The sequence below is a fragment of the Colossoma macropomum genome, unplaced genomic scaffold, assembly GCF_904425465.1.
Source record: "Colossoma macropomum unplaced genomic scaffold, Colossoma_macropomum, whole genome shotgun sequence".
In the NCBI taxonomy this organism is placed as follows: Eukaryota; Metazoa; Chordata; class Actinopteri; order Characiformes; family Serrasalmidae; genus Colossoma; species Colossoma macropomum.
The window spans coordinates 15,661,292-15,677,494 of record NW_023494797.1 but is presented as its reverse complement, the minus strand read 5'-3'; the positions used below and the strand labels follow the sequence as shown (position 1 = coordinate 15,677,494).

General features: G+C 39.2%; 1 protein-coding gene across 1 annotated transcript in view; it reads left to right on the top strand.

The window, feature by feature from the left end:
• Nucleotides 1-1,179: 1,179 nt before the first annotated feature.
• Nucleotides 1,180-16,203, top strand: part of cdh16 (cadherin 16, KSP-cadherin) — a 74,720-nt gene continuing 59,696 nt past the window's right edge. The window contains exons 1-6 of the mRNA XM_036584019.1: nt 1,180-1,222; nt 2,462-2,560; nt 7,141-7,275; nt 9,313-9,442; nt 12,131-12,289; nt 14,330-14,526. Coding sequence (XP_036439912.1) covers nt 1,187-1,222; nt 2,462-2,560; nt 7,141-7,275; nt 9,313-9,442; nt 12,131-12,289; nt 14,330-14,526 — 756 coding nt within the window. The 5' untranslated portion in view covers nt 1,180-1,186. The remainder of the gene's footprint in view (nt 1,223-2,461; nt 2,561-7,140; nt 7,276-9,312; nt 9,443-12,130; nt 12,290-14,329; nt 14,527-16,203) is intronic.

Sequence of the window (16,203 nt, the reverse complement as noted above, 5' to 3'; positions counted from 1 at the left end):
AAGTCCAAATTTTGCCGTAGAACACCTCTGCACATCTCTGCCATTAATGTGATTATTTATGCATTCATTAATTTTTGGCCAAGACATTAACTGAAAAGCACTGTAAAACAACATCTCAGGCATCAGGCATGATTATCAGGACAAACTAAGTTAATGTGATATAGCTTTTAGGGGCGTTAAGCTCTTCAGACGCCTGGTTCCTATCACCACCACTGTGAACATTCTGACTTGGCAAGTTTCTCTAAAACGGAGAATTGAGTACCAAACCACTCTGAATGACTTTGTTAACAGCTTAACCCATTCATTAATGAAGAAAATAGAAAAAAGCGAAGCCCCCCCCAAAAAAAAATCTGTGACATTTCCCTTTAAACTACTAATTTGATCATTTTACTTTAAAATAAATCTCAGATTTAGTTTGTGTTGCAATTGTATTCCTGTGCTTTCTTTGATTCTTTTAACTCTGGTAAATACAGCATAGCCTACGTGATATCACATTAACAGGCTCTGCACTCTGCTATCACACAGAGTTTTATATTTAACTGCCTTCTTTTGCCAAAGAAAAGAATGAGAGTGCATGCTTTACCCTGCATCGGCCCTCTGTTAAAGACTTGTGCCTGCGGTTAAATGTTTCTCAGGCATTAGAGAGTGTTTTCTTTACTATTGAAGGTGCTTTGAGATGTCTTGTGAGGTGTATTTTGAAAATGACGTCATTTTGTAGTTACATATGAATGTAGTCTGTAGCAGAAACACTGCCCTACAGTAAAGTGGGTAACACTTTATTTGAAGGCTACCTACAGAGCCCTACATAAGCCCTACATTTGTAATGCGGTACTTATTTATAAAAACAGCTTATGCTAGTATTCGCAAAATAACTTATATCTCGGTATTATAAGTTCCATTACTGAGGAAGGACACTTTATAACAGTGTTATAAATTAAACAAATGTTCAGCATGTTCATTTAAGCATCCTTATAGCAATACATTGTCGTTCACTAAAACATTACTGGCAAAAGCTGTTTATATGCAATATGAAACTATTGCTTTGTAAATGCTTATTAATGCTCATGCATTTTCTATTAGGTTCTTATGTTTTCCTATGCATACATTGTTACAGAAACTATAAAACAGTTCAAAATAATGAAACATGATGGTTTTGTTCACCAGACAACAAGCCACAGTGTGCACAATGGATAAGGCCTCCTCAAGGATCATAACACTGAATGTAGGTCTTCCTCTGTTTTACTGTGTGTGTATACTGTATGCAATCTTATTTAGTTTGCATGATAATGTATAATGAGAATAGTAACTTTGGTAACCTTAGTTTTGTTCTTTAAATGAACATCCAACATAATGGCGTATGTCATTTTACATTATGATGTTATAATGGTATATACACGGTCACTTCATTAAGTTCACTGGCTTGTTTCTACACTCATTGTCCATTTTATCAGCTCCACTTACTATATAGGAGCACTTTGTAGTTCTACAGTTACTGTTTCTGTGCATACTTTGTTACCAAATTCTTCAATGGTCAGGACCCCCCATAGGACCCTCACAGAGCAGGTACTATTTGGGTGGTGGATCATTCTCAGCACTGCAGAGACACTGACATGGTGGTGGCGTGTTAGTGTGTGTTGTGCTGGTCTGTGTGGATCAGACACAGCAGTGCTGCCTAAGTATCCACTCACTGTCCACTCTATTAGACACTCCTACCTTGTCAGTCCACCTTGTAGATGGAAAGTCAGAGACGATAGCTCATCTGCTGCTGCACAGTTGGTGTTGGTCATCCCCTAGTCCTTCATCAGTGGTCACAGGACGCTGCCCACAGGATGCTGTTGGCTGGATATTTTTGGTTGGTGGACTATTCTCTGTCCAGCAGCGACACTGAGGTGTTTAAACACTCCAGCAGCACTGCTGTGTCTGATCCACTCAGACCAGCACAACACACACTAAAACACCCCTACCATGTCAGTGTCACTGCAGTGCTGAAAATGACCTGCCACCCAAATAATACCTGCTCTGTGGTGGTCCTGTGAGGGTTCTGACCACTGAAGAACAGGGTAACAAAGTATGCAGAGAAACAGATGGACTACAGTCTGTAACTGTAGAACTACAAAGTGCACCTATACAGTAAGTGGAGCTGATAAAATGGACAATGAGTGTAGAAACAAGGAGGTGAACTTAATGAAGTGGCTGGTCAGTGTATGTTGTCAGTGTCAGAGCAAAACCGCCTTTAAAATCTGTAAAAATGTTAAAATGAAGAACAGACCAATAGGAATGGCCCCAAATTACTTGCCATTCAAAGATTAGAAAGTTTTTTCCTTCTCCTGTAAAGCTTCAGATACAAGGTTTTGTCATGACGGTGATTACATAAGATTTTATTTAATAACATGTAATAACGAGTTTTATCTTTGTTAACTTTACTAATGAATAATGAACAAATGTCCTTTCTCTGTCTTAGCTGGTGCTTTCTCTGGCTCTTTTGCATGGAGAGGCCGCGCACCTTAAGATCGGTGTTCCAGAAAACTATGATGGTATTTTCCCATGGTACCTCACCAAGGTGAGTCCCTCCCTAAAAGGACAAAGTGACACTGTTTCTCTAATCTTCTGCTGAACTCATTTCTGCAAAATAGTGCAGGACCTGCTCCAACAGGTCCACTGTTTTGGATATGAGCAGAAGGCCTTTCAGAAAATCGAAGAAAGTAATAGCAACAAAATATTACGCTGTCAAAGCTTTAAAGAAATCACACACAATTGAGTTTGCAGTTCTTCCTCTGATGTCATTAAAACGTCAGAAATCACAGTGGAAGGAATCGCTCTACCTGTTGCTTTTTTGTCCCAAATGGAGCAGCTATTATTGGCCACCCTTGTGCTATGAATCAGACTGCTGGTTTGAGAGCAGCGTATTAAAGACCACTCTCAAAGAGGGGGGAAAAGACTCGAAAAGCGGAGAGCTTTTGTACACTTTGTTCATTTTCCTCTTTCACAGTACTAAGAGCTCAAGGTGTAATTATGAGCTGGCTGCTCACGCACCAGTCCCTTCATCACCAAACTAAATATGGAGCTCCTGCACAAAAGCCCAACTGCCATCCGTCCCGCGTCCATGCGGCGGGCGTCTTCGTCAGATGCCTATTTGTAATGGGCAGGTTGCTCTCCGCTGTACTGCTTTTTCACTCTGACACTATAATTGGAGGCATTTTTGAAAAGGAAAATCAGAGTGTAAGGGCCACTCCTCTCGCTGCAATCTGCATGTTGATGCCAAGCTATCAGAATGCACTTCAAGTCAATTTTAATGACATGCGTGAGGGCGGGTGGTTAATTATCCCAACTCTGTTTGCACTGAAAGGACGTAATGGTGGCTATACAGTATATATTCAGGCTTTTAAAAACAAGCAAGAAAAATGGGCTATGACTCACTGGTGGGTTTTTGTGCCCTTCACTCGAGTGCTGTTTTCTGCATCCCTGCTCATAGGGCTAATACATTTTTTGCTCTTGTTTATGCACCTATCAATAAAATCAAGCAAGCGTTGGGTTAAAGGGAAATGTTTCAGTGATAAAAGCCTGGGCAGTGTCTTACTGAGAGCTGCACTGGGCTGCCTGCATCATATAGTGAGCAATTAGGCCTTTGGTCATTCTGCACTGTTCTTGAAGGTTTGGAATCAGTGTTTTCAATAATATAAAATCAATTTTGTTGCAGATTACTGTATAAAATAATAATAATATGCCAATACTGTGCAACTACAATCATTTTCACACATGTAGGGCACTAGATATGTCAAGAATGATGAACAGAGCTGTAGAAGATGACAACATGACTGGGGAAACTGTTTTTAACCTTTATTTAACCAGGTTAATCACATTGAGAATAATCTCTTATTCCCCAGGGTATATTTTGGTTTGTCCATCCGACTTCACATCAGTAACTGCATGAAATAAATGTACATTTTTATTTTATTTTTATTTTATTTTTTTGTGTAAAAGCTCCCCTCAAATTAACAGAACATGTGTTTTATGATCATACACATATTGCTATATGCTTACAATTTACTGCTGAAAGCCAAAATTCTTAGACGCTCTTTGTATTATTTTATAAAAATAATTTTTACAGAGCAGATCACTGAAGAGATGCCATCTGTTTATAGTTTATAGCCCAGATTTGTGGACAAATGGGTCCAATTCCAGTAGAAAAAAAATTTTGCTCAGCTTCAGTTCAGCTTCTTCTATTATAAGGGTTTAAAATTACATTACCCATCTATTTGACTGGACAGAAGACAGTTAAGAAGCTCTCATATGACCCCCACCTTTTGAATGTAGCTTATGAAATATGAAAGTTATGAAGAATATGAGGAAGTGCATTTTAAACCACCGGTGGTCTCAAGGAGTTGAAGAGGTTAAAAATCTATTTTACAAGTGAGAGCTGGCCGAGAAGGCAGCACACAAAGTAATCAACAAAGGAACAACATGATCACAACCAACAAATCAAGTCAAAACCAAATTGAAATAAACAAGAACAAACAGAATGATACAGTTTTTCAACAATTATCATAAAATTACTCAAGGAAATATATTGTTCCAATTTCAAATGTTTTTGCAGATCATTTCGTGCAGATGGAGCACTGTAACTCAAAGCTGCCTTGCCACATTCAGACCATACTATCGGAACGTCCAGCTGCAAAAAATGCATATCAGCATTTAAGACATTATTGCCGAGGTCATTAATTGTGAACAACAAGGGCCCCAAAATGTAACCCTGTGGCACCCCAGTTCTAATAGTAAGCTTCTAAGACAAAAAAAAACATCAAAAACCATCAAAATATACACACTGACATCTGTTATTTAAATAATTTCTAACATCAAGAATTCAGTTAAAATTAATATCCAAAATTATTCATGTTTCAAAAGTGGAGATCAAATCTCAATTCAGATAACTTAGACTAAACTTCAGACTAAAAAAGTAAATGGATAATTACAGTACAATATCTATCATTAATGAGTAACTTCCTATCCATTGCATCATTGAAGTACTGAATAAAACATCCAAATATAGCATTTGGCAAATGTCATACATACATACTTTAACATAGTTACTAGTTATTTTTGCACATGAAATAACAAAATTAGTTAATATGGCAATTGATTCCAAACTTTAGAATTTAATTTTATACACAGTCATAATATAATTACTTTTTATATTTTTATATGATGATTTCCAACCTCTCCAGTGTCTTTTTATCTTTTTTTTATTACACAGGCTGTTTTTGTCGCTGTGCCTTTAAGAGTGATATACCTAAATTCTCACTGCCTATCTAATTCAAAAAAGAAGTCTGGGCTGAAACACTCCTTATAACATCAATTGAATGGGCAGGGCTAAACTGATGTAGGCTGAATGGGTGGGTATATGTAAATGTGTTGGCTTTTGTGACATCACTAAAGCAATGAGGCTGTTTTGCATGGTACTTTTATGTATGGACAGTATGGATATGGGCTTTGAAAGGTTTTGCAACATACAGTCTTATGAAAAAGTTTGAACACCTATGGTCAAATTATGTTTTGTTGATTTTCTAAGTGAAATGAATTTAACACATCCTCTCCATTGGGAACAAACTGTAAAATGGCCTTTTTCTGCTAACAGTTTGCTTATATCACATTGGAAAAACTAAAACATAAACTGTGTCATCTTTTGCACAAGCCACATTTTATGTTGTTTTTTTTGTAATGTCAACAACTGTGCATTAAAAAGAAAAATTTGTACTTATTTTCCCTTAGAATCCACAAAATATGTCATTTGAACAGAGGTGCCAAAACATTTGCATATGACTGTAAATACAACTTCAAACTTGTTCATTTAAAAAAGGACAATTCCTGAACGTTTTCCATGATACAGGCCCTTTAAATGAATAGCAAGCGATGCACGCTGTTCTTCGAAGGCCACTGCAAAGCCAAAGCACCTCCATTCCCTGAGAGCACTATTGAATTAAAGCCTTTGGGTTTTCAGCAAGCTGAGAATTGCTGGCGTGGCACTGGCTGCTGAGCTTGGCCAGCTGTGTGGTATTCATGGCCCTGGAGATGCAGTGAACCTTGCTACTCAGTGGGGACGTGCTTTTGTTGAACACTGGCACCAAGCATACAGCACCCCATGCCAGGTTTAACCCAGTTATAGCACGTGCCTTAGTGCCAACCGTGCAAAGGACTTAATGCTGTCAGCAGCAGCCGTCCCTTTTACCCATGGGGGGGACAGTGAGAGGGGGCGGTCAAAAACATGGCATCCTTGTTTCCACAGTATGGAATGACAGAAAGCTGCGCTTTAGCCCTTAGCCTCCATCAGCGCCTTGCCTCATGCACAATGCTAGCTGTCAAAGCAAACTGTGAACAAGAAACAAATTAAGCGCCTTGACTTCAAAGCACCAAAGAAATGGCGAAGGCCTGTCAGTTGCAGTGACATATCACGCTGTCATACTTAACAAGGGATGACGGTTGTGGTGTTTCTTTCTTAGACCACACATCTGCAACAAAAAAAAGCACTTGAAATCTGATCTTTCCTCAAATCACTGAAACTAGAGCGTTTTTTTTAACAATGTAGCTCTACTGCTCAAAGCACAGTATTATTTATTTAAGTTCCAGTCCAAAAAAGAATTTTATTCACTTAATTCAAGATATTTCTGAGCAGATTAGACATAAGATAAATTCACTTGCATAAAGACATGAAAATCAAAATATGAAACAACGGAACCCCTAACAAGACCTGGTAGACCCCAAAACTGCCCCCATCAGATAAACAGCACTTAAAGCTTTCATCTTTGAGAGAGAGGAAAAAATCAAGCTGCTTCAGATCTGAAAACATCCACAGGTGTTTCTGTCCATCCTTCCACTGTGAGAAGACGACTCAGCGCTATGGGTCTGAAAGGATGTGTAGCTGTTCAAGAAGAACCTCACTGAGAAAAGGAGACGGACACATCAAACAAAGGAGCTGAACAATGGACTGACCACCCCGCAGTCCAGACCTCAACACCACTGAATGTGTTTGAGATTATTTGGATCACAAGAGGCTGAAAGTGCAACCAACTTCTAAGACTGAACTTGTAGAAAAGTGTGGAAAAATATCCCTGTACTTGAATCAGTGTCACTCTTTTTCCCCCACAGCTGCCGGACCTCCCGTTAACATACACTGATCTGACGGTAAGCGGTGATGACGAGGGCATTTTCGGAGTGGAGTCTGGATTCCTGTACGCCCTAAAACCACTGGACCGGGAAAAGCAGCCCTCATACTCCCTACACGTGTGTATTCGTCACCTTTTGATTCCTGAAGAGCTTCATATAAAGTTTCATTTTTCTGCTAAGCTCACATTTCAAGTAAGCCTATCAAGAAGTTAATGGTTAAGTGTTGATTTGTGGGTCAGTGAGCGGAGCTCTCACACAAACGTAGTAATCCTACATTCAGTTTGAACGTTATAGTCTGTGCGACAACTTTTCGGTTTTCCTGTATCTCTCTGAATAAAATCATTACTGAAAATATTTCAAGTTGGGAGCCCTGCTGGTGATATCTAATATACATACATACATACATCATCTAAACCGCTTATCCTTCTGGGTCGCGGTGGGGTGCTGGAGCCTATCCCAGCTGTCATTGGGCGGAAGGCAGGATACACCCTGGACAGGTCGCCAGTCCATCGCAGGGCATGATATCTCATATAAATAAAGATAATGTGTGGCCACGCCTTATTAACGCACAGCAACAAGATCCTAATGTGTGGCCACGACGTAAGGCGTGGGCATGAGATAATTAAGTAGTGGCCACAACTTAGTAAGGCATGGGAAGGAGATCATGCCTTACTAAGTCATGGTCACACATTAGGATCTCGTTCCCACGCCTTACTAAGTCATGGCCTTGACTTAATTATCTTGTTCCCATGCCTTACTACGTCGTGGCCAAGCATTATTTTTATTTATACAGAATATCACCAACAGGGCTCCGTATTCAAGAGAGAGCTTCACAATACATTCATTTCAGTTAACAAAAATGGCAGTCAGTTATATTTTGATAGTGAGGATAATCTTGGTCAAATTTCATGTTTTGTTGATTTGTTGAGCAAAAGTAAGCTAATAATCCTCTACAGAGGACACACCTAACTATGGCATCTTTCTTCTTTCATAGAACTTGGGCACCAAATTTGTAGAAAATGCACCATTTAAGTGTGTCCCCTGTAGAGTTCACTTCTATTCACAAAACATAATTTTAATTTTTTAATTTTCATACTTCAATGCAAGCCAATGGTAAAAAATTAACATTCCTAGCATTTAACTGGGGTTGTGTTATTTGGTTTTCATTGAATGTTTATATTTGTGCTTTGGTTTAAATGAAAAAGTCTGATCATTTCTATTTGTTTTATTCTTTGAAACTATAGCTTTTTAATTCTATGCCAACTATCCCTATAGCATGTGTCAACCAGCCCCATGTCATTAATACACAAATACTAAGAAATATATTCTGACACTGAAAGTGAGTTATCCTAATATATGGTATGTCTGGGATGTATGGCAGAGAGTGAAAAACCTGCCAACTCTACTTTTCCCTAAACAAAAACCTAAAACACAAAAACCCTAAAAACAAGAAAAAAGAAACAATTTGAACCCAGAATGGCCTCTTCAGGGAGCTGGCAATAGCATTTAATACAGATTATCAATCTGCTTCAAAAATTTCAGCAGTCAACAAATACACTACAAAAGTATGTGGACACCCCTCCTAATGTGGAGTTCAGGTATTTTGGCTACACTCATCATTATCAGGTGTATAAAATCAAGCACATAGCTATGCAGTCTCAGTAGACAAACACTCACAGTAGAATGTACTGAAGAGCTCAGTGACTTTAAACAAGGCACTCCTATAGGATGCCATCTTCACTGTAAATCAGTATGTGAGCCAGGCCTTCTCATCCAACGTCAGTCAAAAGAGCATTTGTGAGGTCAGGCACTGATGTTGGAATGTCGATTGAGAGCCAGAAGTTGTGCCATGGTCAGGTGTCCACATACTTTTAGCCATACAGTGTAGTTACTATTTACTTCCTCATCATGCAGCATGATCGTGGTAACTGCTGCTGAGCTTTGATGTGTGAATTTTTGGAGCACAAAATTTCTACAAAGAAAAGTCTGGACTAACAGCAGGCATCCAGCTAGTTGGCTTCAAGGCTGAACCAAAAATACCTGACGAGCGCTGCGGAAAATTGCAGCTCATAAGGTATGATGAAGGGTTGTACACTGTGAGCAGTGAAAAGGTCTTCCACGTGATTGTAGAACCTGCCTGCGCTTTTCTCCCAGGTGTCCTTCACAGCATCCATGCACCCCCAGAACTTCAATGTGGAGGTGTGCGTCATTGACAAGAATGACAACGTGCCTGTGTTCCTGGAGGAGAGCATGAGAGGCTCCGTGCAGCTGGGTCTACTGAAAGGTGAGAGTGGGAGTGCATCTGGGCTCCGTATTTGGCCCAATATATTTTGATTTCCAGCCTTTTAATGCTGACTGATACTGCAGTTTTGAAGTTACACAGACATTAGCAGACACAAGTTTAAACATATACAAAGCCAAAAGATTAAAGATTCACCTTTGAAAAGTGAAATATACAAATATGTTTTTCAGGTATTGAAACTAATCACAGAAATGTGCAATAATGACAAAGGAGGGACACTAGATTTTGCAAGGAGCCTGAAAGGACAGTGATTCACGTCAAGGTCTTCTATTTATCTCATTGGTCAGTGCATGATAGTGCACCATAGATGCTGCATTCATCCATTGATGTGATGAACTCAGTCTTGCTTTTGTATCATAACCTTCAGATTCAACCAGTATGAAAGAGTGTGAGCCTTCATCAGGGATAATGGATGATGCATGCTTTCCACACGGCTTTCAGGGATAGTGATTTGAATATGACACGTTAGAACCTGTTTTTGTTGTGGGTTCTAACCACAGTTTTAAGAATAATGTGACAAATAGAGCCATTAACACATCATGTAAATAATTAAGGCCAAGTGAGAATTTTTTGCATTTCAGTTATTGTTGTTGTCCAACAAAAGCATGTCCAAAATAGTAACTTTACAGCAGAAGGAGATTTTAGTTGAAGTTAATGTAAAGAGATTTAATTCTGAGTCATTTTGGAGCATTTCTGTTGGTCCATTTATCATTACGTCTTCAGGATGAAGGGCAGCTGCTTTTATAGCTGCTTTTATCCAATGATGTAGAAAAATAAAAATAGAAAGAAATGGATATACATGTATTTCTTTGGACAGTGATGTTATAAGGTTGCTTTTTACACTTGCAGGCAAAGTGTCTGGCCACTGATCAGATACTAAAATAAAAACAAGATCTGATATGATCTAATATGATGATACACTTGTCTGGAGTATAGAATCGGATGCAGCTGGGAGGTCTGCCAGTGCAAGATGCATCCACACATTGGAACTGGAGATGTTTTATCAGTCTCCTCCTCCTTTATATCCAAGCAGCCAAGGCTTTCACTCTGCTGTTTAATGTTGCCATAGTTACAGATATCAGCAACCCAATGGCTGTTTTATGCCGCATCTGTTCCCTAATATTTTTATCTGGCAATCTGGTAACGTATTCCTGTGTTTGCAATAGACAGACAATACATGACGTCAGACAGTCTTATAAAGGTCCATTAGAGTCATTATTATCATCTATTTCTAAGGATGGAAGCTACATGAAAAAATACAGAGTGCCAGTCTTTAAAGGGAAACTTAGGCCTAAAACTACCATTGAATATATTATGGTAACACTTTATTTGTAGATGATTAATAACAGCTCTTAACAGAGTATCAGTAACACGTCAACAACATATCAGTGAAGCAGCAGTAGTGAAGCATCTGAATACACTGAAGTAAATATCTTGTAGATGTTCTGTTGATACATTACTTACATTAAGTAAATATATCATTAATATGTTTCTTCCATTATGCAAAACCTAATTTTACCAACCTTACCCAAAACCTAACCCTAAACCTGGGCCTAATCCTAACCCTAACCTTAACCTCAACCCAAAACCTAATCTTAACCCTGGCCCTAATCCTAAACCTCAATCCAAAACCTAATCCTGACCCTCATATGTTTTTGACCCATCTGTGCAGAGAAACACCACATACACACCAGTGAACACACACGCTAGGGGGCAGTGAGCACACTTGCCCAGGGCAGTGGGCAGCCCTATCCACGGTGCCCGGGGAGCAGTTAGGGGTTGGGTGCTTTGCTCAGGGGCACTTCAGTCATGTACTGTTGGCTCAGGGGATCGAACCAGCGACCTTCCTGTCATAAGGCCGGTTCCCTAACCTCCAGCCCACGACTGCCCCCCTTTTTGTGTGTTTATCCAAACAACCCAGTGTGCATTATGCAAATATAGCATACAACTGTTGAGAATCTCCCCAGCTATGATTCAAAAATCCTGGGGCTGTATTACAGATACATTCTAACTCTGAAATCATATCTTTTAGGTCACCTTGACAACTTGAGTTAGGACTGAACAGTAGCTATTCCACAATGACAGTTCCTAACTTCATAATCATATCAACTCCAGATAAAAAAGAATCAGGACAGTATTTAGTCCTAAATACTGTCCTAACTTCAGGACAAGCCCAGCAGTGTCCTAACCTCTGTTCTAACCTTTAGTTTATACCATTAGCAAATACAATGTCAACCTGTGACAGGCACAGCAAGTTCACTATATCTAGAATATTGATGTTACATTTATTCATGTTGCAAAATGGTGGTATTGCATTTTAGAGTGACATTTTCTCCTAAATATGCAGCTCAAACAAATCCTGAACACTGCAGACATGTTCTTGTCCATTCCATCTTATTATCTGTATGTGTTAATGTGGTAAAACATGCAGTGATCGTGGTGAAGAAGAGATGTTTGGCTGTTTATTAGGAGGAATAACATTAGCACCTCTTGCACGCCAGCCAAAGCTTTGGGAAATGGCAACTCGGGGCACAGTATTCACAGTATTCACAATAATAGATTGAAATATAGAAGCAGAAATATATTATTCTGAGAGCATTTATTAAGTGATGTCAAACAAACTGTTACTTTTTGTGTTGAAAAATAACTCCTGCCCTGTCCGAAATGCAGCGATCCCGTTCATGGAAGTGGAGGCCCTCGACCGCGATGATCGCAACACTGCCCACGCTGACCTACGCTTCAGCCTTTTGGACCAGACACCCCGAATCCCAGCCAGCCACATGTTCCACATAGATGCCATCACAGGCGAGGTGTCTCTCACTGAGGATGGTAAATATTTGCATGGGTCCCTTGCCCACATTTTTTCCTTAACAGAACTTGCCAAAAATTTCATAACTCTACAAATTATTTTGTTTTATCTCTTTCATTGTCCCATAATTTAGCATGTCAATATACCGTATGGCCCAAAAATGTGATGTTTGTTGCTTTTCAAAAGCACAGCATCTTGGCTGTTGAAGCGACACTCTATTATGAAAAGTTTTGATGTGTATTTTAAAGTAGTCCACTAAAATCTTCACATACATTTTTATTTATGTGAATATGTTTTATTATTTACCACAAGAAAAAATTAGCCCCTATCTCTTTTGGGCCCTTGGGTCATCTTAACCCTCCTAAATTATGCCTAAATCATCATTCATTTGCCTCAAACTGTGAAGAGATGCTAAGTACTCACAAATAGACTTGCTTATATGGTTTCCGACACTGTATGATGTGCTGTTCTATAAACACAGACACAATGTCATTGATGAGAAGCATTGCACTTACAAAGCTTCAGAGGCTGTTTGGCTGCTAATGGCACCACCTTGTGGAGAATATTTAGGTCGCTAAATGTGAGTGAGTGAGTTATCAAGCCTAAAATTATACAAATTTAAGGACAAACTATTTTGAACCTGAGTATATCTTGATTGTTTAACTACACTTGGCATAAAAGGAAAATAACTTCTTTAAATGATTCATTCAGGAAGGATTTTTGTTGAGGAACAAATCAAAAGAGAGCGACTAAATATGATGTATAGCTGAACACAACGCTGCCGCATTACCTGATGTTTCATTGTTAAACGCTCTGCTGCTGATGGCCAGTCCTTTAGCGTGTCCTCTAAATCCAACTGTATCCATCTTACTCCCTTTCTGCCACACACACACAGGGCGCACACGCACACACACATCCGTTCCGGCTCTAACCAGTCAAATCCTGATAGCAGTGAGAATCGGACCTGATGCTATTCCTGGACACACAGTTTACCTTGGTGTCCTATTGGCTGCCTGTTTTTAACTGGACAGCAGCTTCTCGTCCTGTACCTTCCACATCACCTCCTTTTTCCAGACCCAATTCACTGTGAAATCAACAAATAACCCGCTTCAGTTCCTGCTCTGTCACTCAGCCAGGCCAAGAATGGCCACTGATTGCTCATTAACAAGGTTATTAACAATGTTGTCCTTCTTCTTCATCATCTTTTTAAAATTATTTCCATGGATTTTAAAAGGCTTTGTAGCCATGCCAAGGCTCAGCAGGCTGGAGCAGAATGTCGTTTAATTTGAGTGACTCATCGAGAGCCTGAACATCGGGTCAGATCAGACAGTCTAGTGCCAAATGCAATCAAAACAAGCCTGGCAGAGGCACCGAGGTAGATACAGAGGCTTAATATGCCATTACAATCAGCCAGCAGATCATGGAATAGTTTTATGCTCTGTTTGTTTTAGGCTTTGCCCTGTGCCGAAGCAGAAGGTGGAAAGGATCTCACGTGCTGGCCTTTACAGCTGCTGTTAAACAGCTCTCAGAGCAACACGCGTATCTGTGTTACAGGCCTATAACAAATTGAGTTGCATAGTGCAGGATTTATATAGAATAGCTATGATATAGAGTAGCAATAAGTTGACATATAAATTCACACAAACCTCACTTCCAAAAACTTTGGGACAATATGGTATAAGCTAATAAAAGATGTGTGTAAATTCACTTTGATCTGCATTTAAACAAAAAAACAGGACAAAGACAAGATTTTTAATACATTGTCCCTGACCTCATAATCCATTTTTATCAGAAACACCTACCATATGAGTTCAATTTGTAGATGTACAATTTCTAGAACTACAGCCTATCCTGCTGCTGCACAATTTATCAGCCACCTTCTACAGCGCCCATTATTGAAAAGGGACCCCTGTATAAGCAGATATTAGTTGGATGGTGGATCATTCTCACCAAATCAGTGGCACTGACATGGAGGTAGAATGTCCAAGGTACAACGTAGGTGCACCTAACTGGCAATTCAATGTATCTGTATCTGTGATTTATGCCCATTTGAACTACAGGGGCCTCCACGCTGGACCCTGAGATGTGTGGCCGCTATAAGCTCTCGGTGATGGTGCAGGACATGGGTGGAAAGGCTAATGCGTTTTTCTCCACTGGAACCGTGCTGGTGGAGGTGACGGGGAACACATGGGCCTCTCCTGACCCAGTGAGGCTGCAGGAGAACCTGCCAGGACCATACCCCATCCCCATCTCCCAGGTTAGACCACACAACTTTACAGTCATAGTAACTGTCATTTGAAATGCCAAGTGATTGGCAGTTGATTCAAAAGTTAACCCATTAATATCCCAGGCTTTTTACGTACTAAGGCTTATTATTCAGTAGCTACAGGGACGTCGAAGCAAACTGGCTTGAGTAATAAAATGTTGTCTGGCCATTTAAGGGGTTAAAGGGGCATTCCAGCCTAAAACTAGCATTTAGTATGCTATGTGAAGTGTTATGTAGTTCTCTGTAAGGCAGCATTGTGTCCCTCAGCCTCATCAGGTTGACAGAATTCACAATTTTATATGTTTTTCATGTTTTCGTCCGTCAGTGTTCACTTACTACACTACCCAGCATACACTGTGTCACACAATCACTGGGAATCTCTGTGCTGCACCGCTCAACTAATCCTGACTGCTAGCCACTGATCTAGCACTGGCCTTGGTTGGTTGCTAAACATTTATTAAAGGGATAATTTAGTTGAAAAAAGAACTAGAACTAGAACTAGTGAAAAAATTCAAGAAGCCTATTTCAAGTATCCACCCAAAAATCTCATCAGGAATCATTTGGAACAAAGCCTTGTATATCCAAAAAAGGTAACTTTACAGGACAAGCAAAAATGTTCTTAACTTTTAATGGAAGTAAATGGATAAATATTCTTTCCAAGTAATTTTGGACCATTTCTGTTGGTCCGTGCATCATAAAATTTTAAAACATCATAAAGATCAACTGGCCTTTTCTAATTCTGTCAAAAAATAAAAAACAACAAAAATGAGGTGTTGTATACATATATCTGTGAAGAGTGGTAACTTTATAGAAAAAGGAAATAAATGATCTTTTAAGTACATAAAGGAGAACAACAGTTTCTGCTGCCACAGCAAACAAACAATCATTGTGCATATTACATTTAAATATTTCACATATTACAAAATACAATTGGAACACGTCCTCACTCTCACAAAATGTATGTACCAGACAAGTTCATGTATTAATAACATGGTATATCATCAACAACAAAACAGAAAAACCTTATATCTTCTAAATAGTAACTTAGGAGGCAGAAACAATGTTCTTAATTTTGAATGCATGTTAATGTAACAAGAATTTATTCTAAGCAATTTCGGTAGGTTTTTAGGTGACACTTTCTGTAGTGCAATGTTCATAAGGCTACATGACACCTACATAAGAACTGACATAAACCTTGTACTAATAGGTGTCACTTGTCACAAAGGCTGCATTGGCCAACTTTGTCAAGTTAACACTGACTTTTTGTCTGACGTTAGGTTGTCATGACATTTTCTGGGGTGAAATGACAGACTTTGTAGTTCAGATTATGTCACAATCACATAATGCTGATAATGATGCGTAGTCATGCTGACTGAACAAAAGTGAGCATTTTCTGTGGCCCTTAGATAAAGTCAGTTTCATTCTATCATTTATAAGATTCAGATCAGCTTTATGTCACTGCGCCGTGCACTAAAGTCAGTTGTTGTAATGTGTTATGTAATTTCACCTTAAAAAATATCAATGTCAACAAAGATGTTACGCCAACTTGACATCAAAGTTGATAAAATCAGCCTTTATGACAGACGACGCCTATTAAAGTCAGCCTTTATGAATGTTTATGTAGGTTAATGTCATGATGAGCTTATGTAGGTGTCATGTAGCTTTATG